The sequence below is a fragment of the Cygnus olor genome, chromosome 8 (assembly GCF_009769625.2).
Source record: "Cygnus olor isolate bCygOlo1 chromosome 8, bCygOlo1.pri.v2, whole genome shotgun sequence".
Taxonomy (NCBI): Eukaryota; Metazoa; Chordata; class Aves; order Anseriformes; family Anatidae; genus Cygnus; species Cygnus olor.
This window is the reverse complement of record NC_049176.1, coordinates 3,465,795-3,483,415: the sequence shown is the minus strand read 5'-3', so window position 1 is coordinate 3,483,415 and position 17,621 is coordinate 3,465,795. Positions and strand designations below refer to the sequence as shown.

General features: G+C 38.6%; 2 protein-coding genes across 3 annotated transcripts in view; one reads left to right on the top strand and one right to left on the bottom strand.

The window, feature by feature from the left end:
- SLC30A7 (solute carrier family 30 member 7) overlaps positions 1-7,534 on the bottom strand; it is a 30,017-nt gene extending 22,483 nt beyond the window's left edge. The window contains exons 1-3 of the mRNA XM_040566315.1: positions 7,280-7,534; positions 7,077-7,178; positions 997-1,110 (exon numbers count right to left, since the gene is read on the bottom strand). Coding sequence (XP_040422249.1) covers positions 997-1,110; positions 7,077-7,178; positions 7,280-7,359 — 296 coding nt within the window. The 5' untranslated portion in view covers positions 7,360-7,534. The remainder of the gene's footprint in view (positions 1-996; positions 1,111-7,076; positions 7,179-7,279) is intronic.
- On the top strand, positions 7,524-15,198 carry EXTL2 (exostosin like glycosyltransferase 2). Of its 2 annotated transcripts, XR_005822288.1 has the most exons (6): positions 7,524-7,633; positions 9,061-9,134; positions 10,293-10,720; positions 11,251-11,351; positions 12,107-12,177; positions 12,808-12,879. XR_005822288.1 is itself a non-coding variant. In XM_040566316.1 (5 exons), the coding sequence occupies exons 2-5, from the start codon at positions 9,130-9,132 to the stop codon at positions 13,297-13,299; spliced, it is 996 nt and encodes a 331-aa protein (XP_040422250.1). In that variant the 5' UTR covers positions 7,524-7,633; positions 9,061-9,129; the 3' UTR covers positions 13,300-15,198. The 2 variants fall into 2 exon arrangements, 1 of the variants encoding a protein (XP_040422250.1); XM_040566316.1 differs by lacking the exon at positions 11,251-11,351 and having other exon boundaries at positions 12,808-15,198.
- Positions 15,199-17,621: the final 2,423 nt, after the last annotated feature.

Here is a 17,621-nt window from a genome sequence, read left to right as displayed (position 1 = left end):
CATATAATTCCAGTGTAGGAAACACCAGACTTAATATATGGTGGCTGTACTCTAATAAATTGAACATAAGCTGTTTAAATACAGTGCAGTAATTAAGACAGAACCTGCCTTCATTGCAGCTAGTTCATGGCAAAATCAATTCTTCCTAAGCCGATTTCTAGGTATACCAGAATTTCCACCTTAATTAAACAGTATTTTGAGTCCCAAACCACATGATCCATGCTTAGGCAAGACAGCTGAAGCTAAAATGCTGACATTCAGGTCAGTAATGCTATGGTGAATGCAGCAACCTGTGTTACAGCTCATTTGCTGTTAATTAATTAGCATCACTAGTGAATAATATTGTATTACCAGTACTGTTTTACAGGGCACAGTGGAACCAAGTTCTCTTGAAACAGAACCACTGCAGCAACTATATCCATGAAGGGCAGTATGGGCTGACATTCCTCAGCCTAGAGGTCAGTACAGCTGTGCTAATGGCAGCTGTTAACAGCAGCCACAGCCATGACAGACACCTGCTGAATACTGCTGGTTCTGCAAGGCATAGTTTATAATCTCAGATGCAACATCACTGAGACTTGTTCCTTTCAGTGATAACTGTCTGTTCTGAAGAAGGCGTTGGAGCACCACCAGTCCAAGATTCCCCTGTAATGTACCTCACTACACCATGCAGGCAAACCCATGCTGCAGTTGGTCTTGATACACTGGTGCTGTACACTTGACAAAGCATGGAAGCTTTTTGCTGCCTAACCTGTTTGCACTAGTATTATTGCAGAGCTCTTAGAAGTTAAATGTGCTCGCCAAAAGCAACACCTTTACATTTTTTCCTGTTTTAGGGATACGTTCATATTAAAGGTTTAAATAACTCACCCTAAAAAGCACACTTTCAATGTAACTTTTCCTTGTTCTGCAAAAAGAGGTTTTGTGTATACAGTGAAAAATTACCACCAAGCTATTTACTGAAATACATTAGAGTAACAGCTTGAAGTCTCTTACCCATATGAGAAAGCATCATTTGACCTCCACTTTGAAATAACAGAAGCTGCTAATCCAGCCAATAGAGCAGTGCAGTCAAAAAACATATGAAAAGAATCTGATATTAAACCTAAACTGGAAAAGAACAGAAAAAACAAGTTATGCTGGGTATGAGAAAAAAAGAGAACATTCAATCTTGTAACTAGCAAAGTACTATGTCAGCCTCAGGCACGGTTCTGCTAGCACAAGGCAGAAACCCCCACTAGACGGCCATTGAAAGTATGCTGACAGAACTGCTTTTGTCAGCCTAGTAAAGGTGCTTTGGAAGACTGCTTAGAGAAAAAACCTCCTATCATATATGTCGGGGTGAGGGGTGTGGGAGGGTGTTCTGCTGACACAAACCAAAGCCCCTGCAGTAGACACACCCACAAATAACAAATATTTTTAATTCTGTTTATCAATACCAAGTAATGATAGCATAGTGGACAAGCCAGGTTCATCCGTTTTCTCTGACAGAGTTCCCCCACAAGGGGCACAGGATTACTGCAACATAAAAAACCTTTAAGTCTATCAAAGAATTGAAGTTCTACTTTTTACCACCTCAAATTAGAAAACAAAATCAATTTATATTACATGCTTCTAAAGATCTTGATCTATTTCACCCAGTTACAAAGCATTTTTCAACTCTTTCAGCAAATATTTATGATCTGTATGAAACTATTACGGACTTTTGGATCACCTACCGTATATATACAACACACAAGACTTATTTTCTTGATGCAATTAAAGTTCACTTTGTCACAGCTCTACTGGTTGTACTTCCTGACAAAAATATCATAACCAGAAAGATGCTGTTAATCAGAACTGTTGTCATGGATATACCCAAGGACTTCAGATATTCAGACCACAATAAATGTTTCAAAAGAAATCAAGGCAATGTCTCAGCAAAGCCTCAACCTAAACAACAGAAGTTTTGAATTGGAAGAAAACTTCCAAATAAATGTAGCTCATTAACGTTATTAGTGATACAAATCCTGACAGCTGCCAGAAAAATATGCCTTCAGTGTGTGGACAGTTCTCAGAATAGAAATTCACTTACGTACTGTGACCAAATCTCTCCCTCTCTCTCTCTCTCTCTCTCTATATATATATATATTTAGTATCAGGGACAAAACAGTCTGGTTTTCAAGTTACATTAAACACCTGGTATATCCTAGGAGAGATTAGTCTAATAGCTGATACAGAATATAGAAAAATTTACCAAGAATTATGATTAAACTAGCATTAAATAAGTGCCAATTTCAAAATGCTCCATAGGATGAAGTTTCTGAGAATGATTATTTCCATTCATTTTGCTCTTGTGACAAGTCTGTTGATTCTCCAGTTAGCTTTTCAGGGTAGCTATGACATTTAAATGCTTAATACCTTCTCTAGGCAACATATCAATGCTCAGAAATTAAGATTTTATCTTTTCAATTCTTTAGCTTTAATCCCCACCCACAGAAAAAGTTTGAGTCCATTTCTCTTTCAAGAAGGAAAACTAAAAAGAAAACATCACAGTGACTGAGCTATTTTGACTAAAAGGTTCACTTCACCTCCCAAATTCAGCTGGTCAATGGGTAACAACAGGCAATTAGCTGCTAAGGATCATCCCTAGTATGGACCAGAACCACAATAAGGTGCTTCTGCTACAAGTCAAAAAGTCTTACAGAAGATATATCCATACTGACATGAAGAATAGATCACCAGCACAGCACATTGCTGAGATGTGCTATTTCAGCAAGTGTACAAAAGAAGGCAAGGTTCCTCAGTGACCATATAAACAAATTTGGCTAGAAAAGTGCACACATACAAGCTGTATTTAAATACTGGCCCCATATAAGTTTATAAAAGCAGTATTTTACACATAGTTAAAAAAAATGGGTTTAAAGATATTGCTGTTGAGTATATATTACATGCAGTGTATATATAAGTTAACTAGAACTGTTCTGGTTAAGACTACCATTAACATCATTTACAAAAGCAATACTCCCAAACACATTTTCAAATGTGATACTTTGGAAGAGTTTTCACACACACAGATAATTTTAATGTCTACAGCCAAAAAAAAAAAAAAGAAAAAGAAAAAGATTCAACCATGATAAACATTCGTAAAATTGAGTAATGTATGCCCGTGACAAAATAATTTAGGCCTGTAAAGACTGAGGTCTTCTATTTATAATTTTAGTTCACAGTCTTGGAATTTTTGACAATAGTGAAGTCTACTTCAGCACAGCAGTTTTCCCCTCAGGCATCTTATTTCAGAGCTAATGCTTTATCAGATACAAAGTGCTAAGAATTTTTCTTTGATGTTCATTCACACTGCAGCAACTTGACACTTTCTACAATTAGGGCAGGCTGAAAAACAGTTTCAGTACACATTGTACAGATCATATTCTCTTTTACCTGAAATAAAAGAACTGCAACAAGTATTTCCCTTAAGTTCTTTTGACTACTACATACATAAATGGATGTAAACATAAAGTAGGTAACACTATCAATTAGATTTGAGTTACTCCTACCTACTAAGCAACAGTAATCTTCATGGAAAGTTTGTTTTTCATTTTTTAAACTTTAAAGAATGACACTACCAAAGCATATTTTAAACTTATGAATGTAGTTGTACCTAGCAACCACAAACTGGTTATTGATGGTTCCCTCCAAGTATGAAATTAATTTACCGAGTTTGCTACAGGTGTCTGCTTCTTCATTTTGCAAAGTTTAAAGATAGAAATCATTTACTCTTTTTGCTGGTGATCACCACACCTCTTCCAGTTAGACTTAAATATATCTGCACTGAAACAAAAGCAAACAACTACCTGTTCCATCTGTGCTTTCAGGTAAATGCATTCAAGTTAATTTCAGTTCAAAAGTGATACAATGGTGTTAAAACAATGATGAGCCACAGCTTGTAAACCTTATCAGTCCTTATATCTTTCCCTTATCGGCTGCAAGGTATTGACCAGAAAATAAACATTTTGTTCTAGAAGCTGAAGGAAGCAGAGGCTGAAAGACCACTTGTTAAATGGTTTAGTTTAATGGCCAATGCACAGTTAAAATTTTGTGTGACTAACTCAGAAGTTTAGCATGCTGTTTTACCCTACAAAGGTCAAAGCAACTTAATTCATAACTCAGTACTTGTATCACTTTGTATGTTGTATATAAACAAGATTTGAAACTGCAAACAACAGTTGTCAAACTGGACTAAATTACTGATCATAAACAGGTTCTGCAAGTAGCCCTCAGTTTGCAATGATTACAAAATGGCTTTTTTGTACAGTCTCTCAGAAAAGAGAAATGTCTAAGGACTAACTGCTACTGAAACAAAGAAAAAAACACATTAGCTCTATAGCCAGAAGCCATACAGCAAGGGATCATGGCAATGTGCTCAAACCTGCAAGATGACCACAGGTGCAACACCAACATAGCTTAGCCACTTTCAAGACTGAAACATCTCAGAGTAAACAGAGGCAGGTGTATTCATCACCATGGGTCAGGAAAGACTCTGTCTGCAACACATTTCACTACATGGCATAGACACACTCAGTATTCGAGGTACAGCAATAAGTGAGTCAGCTGCACAAAAGACAGGAAACTTGGTAAGAGTTATTTTAGTAATCTAGCAATCTGATTGCATCTGAGATTTCTTTTAACGACCTGTAACTTAAAGAGACAAAAAAAGGTGGGTGTGAAGTGATTACTAAGGTAAACAAGTGATCCAGTTAAGCAGTAGTAACACAGGGATGTATGCAAAACTTCCACTAGCAGCACAACACATCAACCAGAGTATAATCTAGCAGAAACCCTGTAGTCACACATTCCCCATCTAAGAGAGGACACTTCCACAGTTGATTTAGTAGCACAAATGCATGTGCAGTAAATATTTTAAAACAGAAGAGCCTAAGGAGCAGACTTCAACTTTAAGCTCTCATCTAGGAAAATATGGCATCCGTTCTGTTGTCTGTCCTTCAAGAACATCAACATTCCAGACTATTTGTAAGAGGATCATATAACTTAGATTGTGGTTTTGTGACTTAAAGAAACAACTCAGCAACTCGGTAAACAAAACCTAAGAAGAATATAAGAAGTAATCAAAAAGAGAAACGAAGATTTTATTTTAGAACTTATCAACAATTTTGGGGGCTGAAATCACAGATTTTATTTCAAAATAAGAATAGCCCAGTCAAAGAACTCATGGCAACCTACTTACATTTGAATGGATAAAGGCGTATTTTTCAGAATCATGATCAAACAGAAAATCCATAGTCTATGGAAGCCAAGGGAAGACTCATCTGAACAATCATGGCAGTTTTTTTCAGTCTTACCATCTCTGTCTCATTGACATCGTTAAGGACGCTAGTGAGAACAGAATTCAAGATCACCTTCACCATGCTTCTAACGCAGCATCAGGCACCCAAGACAGGTGCACTGGAATAAAGAGCTGCTCCAAGATGATACCAAAAACCCCTTTCATAAATGTTCCGTTTCTACATGTCTCATGCTGACAGCCAAAGGAGCTGTGCTCTTCAGATCTGAGAAGTGATTTTCCCTATATGGCTCCTTTTTTTTCACTTACATATTTGTTCTTTCAAGACATGAACCATCTGCTTTGATGGTAGGCATGCCTCATTATATTCGCTGCTATTCCTCTCTACCAAGGAGAGGCTTGGTAAAATTTTTTTTTCAAGCCCAAAAACTAGGCTTAACGTAAAAATACCTGAAATTAGTGACTTGAAATATAAACATGAGGTCCAACTAATGAATATCCAGCAAATCCTAATTCTTAATCTCCAAACCAAATACGAATAAATGAGTTCTTGCAGTTCCAGTAACCTCAATTCTTCAGTATCAAATTTCTGGCAAGTTTCACTTCAGTTTCTTAGTTTAGTTATCTCAGATACAGAACCTTTTCTCTTAGATACTTCATTCCTCATCACACTAACAAAAATTTGTTATGCTTAAAACAAAACAAGTACATATGAACATACAGTTGTCTATGCCTGAACCATTTAGAAAAAAATATTCTCATCTCCTGAGTTATTCAGAAAAATACTATTACTCAGACTATGTATACAATAGTCCACACACAATTTGCAGAAGTGAACCGCCAAAGTCAAACCTAAGTACATCTGAGACAGTCTGCAGAGCGCCAAGAGAGTCTGTGCTCCAGACAGCACTGGGTTCTCACTAGCATTAGAGTAGCTGTTACTGTAAACAGTGTTAAGGATTTGATCATACCATATTTTTCTAATTTTCTCGAATTGTAAGTAGTAGGATGCAACAGTTTCCAAACAGACAGTGCTCCTTAGGACTCCTAATCAAGCGTCCGAGTAATCTGTGCCCATACTACAGCTTTTGATAAAGATCTCTTTGAATTCCATGCGCAAGGACAAATTGTTGGGCTTAAAACATTCCCATGGCAGTCGACTGATGTACGGACTTATAAATATTGCCATAAAATAACATCTCTGTTGAGAACAAAGCACGTGATGAAGATGCCACGTTATCTGTTCTCTACCTGTAACACCATACAGCAGTTACTTCACATGTCCTGATTATGTTCTACTACAGATTTTTTCAGTACCAGTTTAATCAAGTCCCTGCCATCTTTTACACCTCTGTGGATTTATGTGCCACTTTTCTATACCTGGAGGTTTTAATTCTCGTTTCTCATTCAGAGCTGGGACAGTCGGTGCGGTGCCGGTTTCTGCCACCCAGCATTTACAAGCTCCCATTTCCAGACAAAGGATCGCCGTGGCAAGCGGCCAGGGGGAAGCGGTTAGAGCCCCCGGATCCCGGGGCTCACTGCGAGGCCAGGCTTCTCCTCCCAGCCAGGCGAGCAGCCGCCGGGCCGGCCGCCCCAGACAGGAACGCCGCTTCGGGAGCTGCCACATCTCGCTGGGGGGCCGGGGGGCTCGGCAGCCCCCGGGGCCCCGTCGGGCAGAGCGGAGCAGAGCAGAGCTGAGCCCGAGCCCAGGCCCGGCCCCGCCGGAGGGAGACGTGGCAGCCGCGGGAGGCGCCGCTTCCTGCGCGCATAGCCGCCCCCGCCGGCCGCCCGATACCTGTTGCTCCAGATGCCGTAGAGCAGCTCCACGAAGGCGAAGGAGAGGTTGAGGCAGAGGAAGAAAAAGAGGTTGCGGGAGGTCTTGTCGGCCAGGATGGACCTGCGCGGGGACACACAGCGGGTCACGGCCGGAGGCCTCGGCCGGGCGGCCCCGGCCTCGCCCACCTCGGCCCCTCGGCGGGGCTCGGCCCCGGCCCTCACCTGAACCAGCCCGACGCCTTCCGCAGCAGGTTGAGCCGGGGCGGCTTGTACTCGTCGTCCTTGATGGAGAGGGGCAGCATGGCGCGGGGCGGCGGCGTGCCCGGCCGGCGGGGCACGGACGGGACGGGCAGGACCAGGGCAGGGCAGGGCAGGGCAGGGACAGGGCCGGGCAGCGCCGGCAGCGGGGCCGGGAGGGGGCCGGCAGGGGCCGGCAGCGCTCCGCAGCCCTCCCCAGCCCCACTTCCGGCCCGACCGCGCCTGCGCACCCCAGGCGCTGCCGGGGCTGGCGCCGGGCTGGGGCCGCGGCCCGGGCCGTGCAGCGGGGCCTGGCGGGACGGAGCGCGGGGCCGCGAGGTGCGGAGCGGTGCGGGGCCGGCAGGTGCGGGGGGGGGCTGGGGCCGGCCCGCGCGGGAGCGAAACCGTGCGTGAGGGGGCAGCCGGGCCGGCGGTGCGGGGCTCCTCTGCCCTGGGGTTGGGGTCCTGCCGCCAGAAGGAGCGGGCCCCTCAGGAGGTCATTTTTATTTAGAAAAGAGGGTTGAAATATTGTACGTTGGCTTACGGTTCTTATCTCTGTCAGTCTTGGTTTGAAAAGATGTTCTCTACAGGTGGTGTATGTTTGTGGTCAGTATTACATTGCAATTTCATAACTTAATTGGCAAAAGTAATCAACGCTTTCTAACTGAAAAGTGCTATGATTTTAATTGTAAAGGTTTTGTATAAGACATTTAAGTAGCAGGTACATAGTAGCATTCTTGCTTATCACTACAGCCTATTGTATGTAATTGAGTAAGCATAAGGATGTGATGAAACGTGGGATTCATTACTGGAGTAAACAACACTTAAATTTCAACCTGAATTGTGCTTTAGATTTTTACTAATTAATCATCATAGTAGAATTGGTAAGTACTGTCACGTCTAGGTTGCAACTGGGGGAAGAGAATTTGAGGCTCAGCTTTACAAAATCACATATGACCAAGCAGATATGACCAAGATATGCTGGAGCTAAGAAGTGCTGAGTAGCTACTGCTGCTCCTCCATCCTCTTTACAAATCAGGCATGACCTAAAATGAAGCAACCAAAACCAGTGATTAATTTCTGGAAACAGCTTTAATGACTTCTCTAGCATCACAAAATAAGTCAGTGATAAAACTGGAACTCAAACTTATACAGCTTTCTTAGGTTACTGTCCTGCATCTTGTGCATGCTTCCTTTTTGTGCTTACACTTATATTTGCTTTCCCTTCTCTACCTGACAGACCAGGTAGTTAAAAAACACCAGATGTTGTGCCTTAAACCTCCGATGCAATTGGTAAACTTTGTAAAGGAAAGTTTGAAGGGGATGAGCCAGAAAAGATCTGTTACTGGGACTACTTGCTTGACTATGGTAGCCAAATGATGCATTTTAGTGGTGATTGGTAAACTTTGTAATGGACCGTGAGGTTCTGGAGACCTGCTTGCATCTCTGTCTGACGCTAAGGACACAATGCAGAGATGTTGCAATGGTTAGGGAAAAGAAAAAAAAAAAAGTGCTGTGTTTTCTTTCTAACCAATTGGTTTAATATAATAATTTGTTCCTGGAGATTTCATTGAAAGGCAGAGGTAATTACTCAGCTGAGCAATAGGAAAAGGGATTGGATAATTGCCAAGAATGTGCACGTGAATTGGTAATCAACAGGAATGTTAATTTACAGAAAGATGGTGGTAGCATGTGGGCTAACTATTGATCTTCAGTTACAGACTCCTTTTAATTTCCAGTTATAGACTCCTTTTAATCTCCATCAGATTCAAGGATCACAAACGACTGTCCTTCTGTAAAAACAACAGGGGAGAAAACAATCTTACCTGACAACAATGAGGTAAGTTGAGGGTTTTTTTAGACTATGCAATTCATATTCGTATCTTCAAGCACAATATATGAGCTTTAGGGGGGGAAAAAGATCAAAACTTCTGTGAAAAAAACACAGTCAGTCTGTCAAAAATTTTAATTGATGAGACTGTCCTGGATCACTCAATTTAACCAGAGTTTCCAGCTGAAAGCCTTGAACATACTAACGGAGTAACACCTGATATTTGTAGTTGAATAACTACTTAGCAGTAAGCTTAGATTCTTTATCTTTTATCCAATGCATATCAATCTTGCTAGTACAGAGAAGGAACAGATGTGGATCACGCATCATTTGAGGTGCAGACCACGGAATGCAGTGATTGGTAGATCTCGCTGAGGTTACAATTCATAAAGGTCTGGAGAACTGGGAATACTGCTTAAGAGGTGAAAATCTAGGCTGCCTTTGTAGGAGCTGCTTTGTAAGAGCTCCCACTTAGTTCCCAAAGCAGGAGGATCCAGAAACCCCTGCCTTATATTAGGCTGACCCCTGCACCCCAACCCTGCGGTTAGCTAATACACAGCACCTAGCCTCTGACGCCTCCAGTTTCTGCTGGATTCTGGATTTCAGAACAGCTGCTTCTGATGTTCCCACATCCCTACGTTTCTTCATTTGGCATGATTCTTTTGCCCTACCAGTGTGATAGCTTCAGTTAGTATGATCAGAACCGTATTTTCCACAGTCTGTGTACTTGAGGAGGCACCTTCTCTCCCTTTTGTTTCACAACTAAGGCGAGGCTCCTGCAGTGCTGGAAGTACAAATATGTTTTCTAATTTCAGCTGGATGAGTTTGGTATGTAAACGTTCACTCAAAAACACGGTACTGAGAAAATAAGAGATGGTAACAATATAGAGATAAAGAATTAATCTAAGTTAATTTTTGGAAAACGAGGAAATTCAGAGTTAACCCAAAAAAGCAGAGGTGAAAAGCATGTAAACATTAGAAGCCGAGTACCAGAAGTATCTGCCTTGATAGCTGAAATTAATTGCCTCAGGTCCTAAAATCCTCCTTACATATTCACTCATTTATTTACTTAAAAGTTTATTTAACGTTACGGGAGTTTTGTGCAAGCAAGGGAGGTAGCTGTACATGGGATTAATAACTTTTCCTTTCCTGTTACTTGTTTTAAAGGTGTTTTCACTTCTGTAAACTTCCAGGACGAGTTATGGGAATCCGCCTACTACGCTTCACTTCCATGGTGATCATTGTCTTGCTTCTTGTGGCAGGTGCTTTAACAGCTTTGCTTCCCAATATCAAAGATGACAAAATGCCCAATTTGCGAAGGGAACCAAAAGCCCAGAGTCAGTCTACCTTGGATTCATTTACTCTTATTATGCAGACATACAATAGAACTGACTTACTTTTAAAGCTTTTAAATCATTATCAAGCCATCCCCCATTTACATAAAGTGATTGTTGTGTGGAACAACATTGGTGAGAAGATACCAGAGGAAATGTGGAATTCCTTGGGTCCTCATCCTGTCCCTGTTGTCTTTAAAGTTCAAGCTGTAAATCGTATGAGGAACAGACTCCAGAATTTCCCCGAGCTGGAAACAAAAGGTAATCAGCAGTTCATATTACTGCTAATATTTTCATACTCAAAATCTGTATTCTGAAGAGAGATGGTTCAAGTTATACTATGTAATGAACCCGTGGAACTGTTGGGCCACTTCATGCAATGTAGGTAATACAGAAGGAACTTGTATTATAGTATTAGATGCCCGTCACCACCAGAAGCAGCAGGCTAGAAGTTGTCAATTAAGAGTAAGAAAAAAAAAAAAAGGGATGTCAAATGCATTTCATAGGCCTTTGCAACTTTGTCTGTTCTCCATTTGCTTTGTCTAGCAAACATAGGTAGTTCACTGAAATTCATAGTGCACATATTTGTGGAGTCTCTGCATTAATTTGGTCTTAAGCTATCTGATAAAGACTTGATTTAATTCATGATTTTAAGACAAAGTTCTCAAGCATGTTCTACTCCTCAGAGAAACTCCCCTCCCTAACTGTCCAGCTTTCTATCTCAAGTCACACATACTTTTTAATAATATTTTCCCAAGTCTTTGGCTATTCATCTAAATATTCTTCCTAAGCTCTTTCCAGGAGAAGCACAACAATAAGTCCTGTTTGTTTCAAGTGGAAAAAAAAAACCAAATGTTGCATTACAGACCTGATCTTACTCTGATTAGTAAAGGTAATTCTATTTACTGCCCCCTTCCTAACATGCCTTGCTACTCAAACCATGAATTATAGGCATACACTAGAAACTTCAGCTTCCCCAGCGGGTTTGTTTGTTTGTTTTACTGTAATACGATTGTGCTGACTGTAAAATTAGAAGCCTTAATGCATCTGGAGTTCTGATATAATTTTTCATTATTTTCTGATAATGAAATTTTCTGATAGCCTTTTGCCTAAAATTTAAGGCAAAGATTTTTCGATCATAGTTAATTGCATTGGCATTGTTCAATATGATTTATTAGGCTTGCTTACTCGAACTTGGAAATAGCGAGGAGATAGGTAAAATTTTATGCTTAAAATTCCTTATACCATTCTTCAGTATATGAGATTTAATTCTTTTTAGTTGTATTTTACACAAGGTTAGTAGAATTTGAAGTTGCATTGTGAAACACTCCCAAGTTTTCCAACAAAGATTTGTCCAGCTGTACTACAGATGATCAGAGGTTCCTGAATTTTGTTGTAGGATGGCAAATACTCTAAAATTTAGGTTTTCATCCATTTATTGCAGAGCTGCAGCCTTGCTTTAGCTTTGAAATCTAAGTATGTTTTCAGAATTTGCTTTCAAGGAGTTATGATACAGGTCTGCGATTTAGCTAAAAGGTTATAGAAGTTTCACAGCTAACTTGTCAAATTCTGTACTGCATACTGTGCCCATGTATTTTAATCCTTTGCTAAGTTAAAAATTTTTGTTTTTTTTTTTCCTTCCTTCAGCTGTTTTAATGATGGATGATGATACACTAGTCAGTGCTCATGACCTTGCTTTTGCCTTTTCTGTTTGGCAGGTAATGTTTTACTCCTTGGCAGGCAGTATTTATGAGTTACAAACGAGATTAATGGTTTTAATTAGACTAATACTATATCACAGTGTTCTACCATTGTTTTTCTAGCTGTAAAATTAGATTTTAAAAGGATTGAAACATTGAATAATAGAAATTGCCAAAATGTTCATCAACATTAGTTATACCTGAAAGTTTGTAACTTTCAGATTTTTAACTCTTCTTGTACATGAACACAGAAGTTGCCAATTGCTGAATTTATTTAAATTGCTAGTAGGCTGCAAAACAAAAAATAAGAGGCTTTGGTTTTTCTGTATATCTAAGAGATTGGTTGTAAAATTTGATTTTTGTGCCAAGTATACAGCTGCAAATTGAGGACAGATATTTGTTAATGCTATATGATATGGAATGAGGCATATCGTGTTAAGTTTGCAAAACTGTATTTAAGTGCGGCATTTCTGTAGATCAAAGGAGCATATGCCAACAGCTGTGTTCTCTGTATTTACTGGCAGTAATCTTATGCTCCTCTCATTAAAAAAAAGAAAAAGTATAAGTTTTCATGAAAGATGTATAACATTTTTATTTCACAGCATCATCTTCATTTTAATTTTTTTTAAATTTCTTTTTTACTTTCAGCAATTTCCAGAGCATATAGTGGGATTTGTACCTAGAAAGCACATTTCTACTCCTTCAGGTGTATACAGTTATGGCAGCTTTGAATTGCAGAACCCTGGATTTGGAAATGGAGATCAATATTCTATGGTTCTTATTGGTGCAGCATTTTTTCATAGTGGGTATTTAGAAGACTTTCAAAGACAGCCAGAAGCTGTTTATGCCTTAATAGATGAAACTCAAAATTGTGATGATATTGCCATGAATTTTCTGGTAGCAAGGCATACAGGGAAGCCTTCAGGAGTGTTTGTGAAGCCTGTTGATATAAGAAATTTAGAAAAAGACACTAACAGCGGCTACTCCGGAATGTGGCACCGAGCAGAGCATTTGTTACAGAGATCTTACTGTGTAAATAAACTGGTAAATATTTATGATGGCATGCCTTTAAAATATTCTAATATCATGATTTCTCAGTTTGGTTTTCCTAACTACGCCAATCACAAAAATAAAATGTAAGCCAATGAATTTAAGGGGTTAAATGTTAAATAATACTCAGTGAATTGTACTGAATGCAAGGAGAGAAGATGTAATTACTGCATCTTGGCCATCCTTAATTGTAGCCTCCAAATTTTTTCCATACAGCTTTTAGTTTTTATTTTTTTGTCCCCCTTTCTTACTAACCCCCCAAGGAAGGTTTTGAGAAAACTTTAAAAATAAATACCAATGTTCAGTTATAATAAAATTATCCTCTTTCCTTCACCTGAAAAGCATTTACAATTAGGCCATTTCTCCAGAAACTTGGAGACAAAAATGCACCCCTACCCTTAGTGTTCATGATTTATTATTATTATTATTTTTAATATACGTATCTAGTCAAATGAGGTTTAGGAATATTTTTGATAGTTACATGTTTAGATGCTTCCTTCCCCTCTCCTCCTCCTCCAAACAGTTCCCAGTGAAACTATACAAGGGCTGCAGCAAACGGCTGGCCAGGCTTCAAGGCTCCTGTACAAAATCCTTTTGAATGTTGTATATAAGCTGTTATTCTGTATTCTGAGATGTTTCTGAAGCTGCTATGAAAGCAAACCAGAAGAAGAGTACCCCACCTTAATCTGAGATAGTCCTAAAACCATTGCCTACAATAACTGCTCCTTCTGAGATAGTGGAAAAATGATCTCTTTGATATGGCTTTTTTTCCTATTAATAATTTGCCTAGAGTTGCTGAAACACTGCAGACAGTTGAAAGGTAAAACCTAGCAGTAGGAAATGTACAAAAACATGAATACATAAAATATGAAAATTACATATGCAGGGAAGCAAAAGAAAACAATGAGATTGTCTTATTCATACTCTCTTGAGTACTTAGTTTTGTTTTGTTATATTGCATGCGCATTGTTACAAAAATGTTCCCAAGAAAATTCTCATTTTTTAAAATAAAAAAAAGTCTTATTTACAGTTCCTGATGAGAGTAAGCTGTTCTACATTTATTCCAGAGTGTACATTTTGTAATATTACAGGTCTGCTTTTTTTTTTTTTTAACTACTCTTTCAAGTGAATGTTTACTTTTCGGTTCCTTTCATCTCTGTTTTTGGTAGCTCTAGCAACCGAATTAAAATGTACAATGAGTGGGTAAAACGTTATAAAAAAGTGTTCTAAAGTACAGTGATGTGGCAGGGATGGACTATTACCGGTCTCTGAATTATGTGGCTTCAGGCAAGAAACAGCTATTATTAATAGCTTTTGTTACATTGGGACTCTAGTTTTGGAAATATTATGTTAACATAGGACAAACCTGTTTTCAGTTAGCTGCTCAGCTGAACAAAACCAATGTTTGAAAAATGTAACAAGTTCTTTACAGCTGATTCTGGATGTGGAGTCTGGGTTTCTTTGGGAGGAGCGGAGGACTCTTGTCTTGTTCTATCAGTGTTAAAGGATTTGTTTTATGGTCAGTGAAGTCTTCCTAGTATTTTTGTAAGCTTTAAGGGGTGAAATCTTAACATGGCAATGTAAAGTCTGTTTAATTATCTTGTAATAGTGAAAAGTAAACTTTAATTACTGTGCTGTAGTGATAAGTAGTATCCAAATAGATCTATGACCTTTCCAGAAATGCAACTTTCATAGAGGTAACGTACTGCATTTCATTTACTTAATTGTTCATCTGTAATTTCTGTTCTGTGCAGTATTAACTGGAATTGTGAAGAGTCACAGATACTGTTTACCTTACCTTTAAAATGTAAAGTGAACTGTCAACTGAGCCAAATCTTAGTATTGGGTTCTTTGTTGGGGAGAAGGGGTTGGTTTAGAGCTTTTTTTTTTTTTTTTAGCTCTTTATCAGTGAAGGAATTAATCGAACAAGCTTTTATTATACTTGTAAACTTAATTTGTACCATTGTCAAATAAAAAAATATAAACAGATTTGTTATGTATTTATTTTCACATTATTGACCAAGTTTTCATTGTTAGATGCCTAAAGTAAGCTCACAGTTTCAATACGAATGAGCAGTACCAATATCTTATTCTTTTAAAATACCCTAGGTATTTGTTGACGCATACATTCACTTAATTTAGGTAAAGCTCACATAAAGGGGTAAAAAAGACATAATAAAATCATAGCAGTAAGCAGTTAGTCTTAAACAAAAGCAAATTCAAAGATCGGACTTCAAGTTTAGCTATAATTCATTTTGCTTAGGAACCAAAGGGGTTTTGTTTGTTTTTAACTTGTTTGTTGGTAACTACAAATAATGTGTTTGTCCATCGACGGTTATAAAAGTGCCTTGAAAGTCTTTGCTCAAATATATTACTGAACATTTAATTTATATTTTAACAAAAGACTATGTATTTGATGAGCTCTTCTAGGAGATTACCTAGATGTCACTTGGAATTATCTTGGAGTCTGAACGGATTCATCGCCATCTCTGAATTTTCTGTAGAAATTAGTGTTTATGCAATATAGATTTTTTTTTAAAATGGTGTCTTAAGATACATATTTAAGAAATACGTGTAAAAAAATCATTTTTAATATAAGGAGAAGTTGGTTTCTTAAAATTACATTTTTTAAACAGGATATAGTCCTGAAATTACACAAGAGGACTACAAAAAAAATTGCTGCTTTACCTACAGTTAAAAAAAGGCCACAAGATGTCACTGTGACCTTGATATATGGTGTCAAACATTAAAAATAGTAATTGGAATAATTATAATAAGAAAAAAATGAGATGAAAACATTCTGAAACCATTTTAAAAGGTGTAAGCCTACCATAAAAGCTATGAGAGAATGCTGGAACTGAAAAAAAAAAAAACCGTGGAGGTTATTTAGTATATTTTTACAGGAGGAAAAAAAAGAGTTTTCTATGCTTTCTATGGTTCTAGCTAACTGCCACTAATGAAAAACTTGTATGCAACCAAAACATTTGTTATCTCACCAAAGGTATGTAAGTCTGCAAACAATTTTTGAGAGGGGGTCTTCAGTTTCCAGGCACATATGCATTCTAGATATACTAACCTAGCTAGATATGTTTACAAGGAACAGCCTTAAGCAAAAACTATCTAGGGATTCTAGATACTGGGAATGTAGCTTGTTAAACAGCTCCATCTTTGCTTCTGTTGCCCAAGATACCTTAGTTAAAGCTAACTTGAGACTGCTCATGCATATTCCCCTCAATGTGGCATGCACTTAGAAATGTGTATTGCATTGGCCTGTAATGAAAGTTTGAGTAAAAATAATGTATGGTTTTGGATATATTGCCCCATAGAGAATTTCTACTCCAAGACATTGCTTGTAAATAAAGAATTGAGTATTTGTTTTAATTACAGATAAAAATACAAGAGAAAGCCGTATAGAACAACATAGATAAACACATTGATTTCCATGGAAAGCAAATACCCTCCAGCAACCTTTACTTAATGTGGTGTTACTGAAGGCTACAGTCTCAGTCTTGCAAGTATGTTGTACAGAATAGTACTTACTAGTAAGAAAGAAATTCCTTGCTTAAGCTCATAGGACCAGACTCAAAGAGAGTGATACTTAGGAATATTAGTTCTGGAGCTATTAAAAAAAAAAAAGGAAAAGAACAATGTAAGAATGCAGGTACAAAATAATTAGAACCAATACCAAAAATAAATAAGCAGCTACAAAAACAAATACTTGAAAAAGTGTTTTCACTTCAGCACTTTTAAAGTTTTTAAGTATCATCCTGTGCTATGACACTAGATTAAAAACAGAGGAGTCCAAAGTGTTTTACACTCCTGTGTAGCCTCATCTGCAAGCACACTAGAATTAAGTATGTGAACTCAGAGTGATTCTAGGTTATGTTATGAAAAGATGGGGATAATAATGTGGACCTCAGAGCTGCATATTACATTATTATGTCTTTCTAAGGTATTTCAACTTTTTTTTTCTCTCCTCTGCGGAAGAATAGCATCATTTTTCTTTAACAGATTACCTCACTTTTATTACCTTTTTCTTGATTAGGTGTGAGAATGAGACGAGCAGTCTTCTCTATTTGGCACTTACAAGTTCTTTTGGAAGGGGTGGGTGGAAGAAAGGCATTTCCAATGCTTTTAATGCTTCTGTTTATTTGTCAGGAGGTTAATTGCAGCCAACAGGCTAATTCAGCTTTTCTGAATCAACTGCCAGAAGTCAATCTTTCACTTTCTTTAAGCAGAAAGCCACGAGTGACTTCTTGTCCTGTTACCACAGCCCTAGCAGCGCACGTGAAACATTTCACCGCTGCTTAACCCCTCAGTTACTTCTCGGGGAGAGCCCTCAACTCATCCTAGCGCGTTGGGAGCTTCGTGCAGTGTCGAAGCCGCGTGTCGCTGTCCCCTATCGCCAGGCG

Bases quoted from the DNA above. Each gene is read 5' to 3' on its own strand.
- EXTL2 (XM_040566316.1), top strand. The intron at 10,721-12,106 runs GTAATCAGCAGT...TCCTTCCTTCAG, and splicing joins CCCCGAGCTGGAAACAAAAG to CTGTTTTAATGATGGATGAT. The intron at 12,178-12,807 runs GTAATGTTTTAC...TTTTACTTTCAG, and splicing joins TTGCCTTTTCTGTTTGGCAG to CAATTTCCAGAGCATATAGT.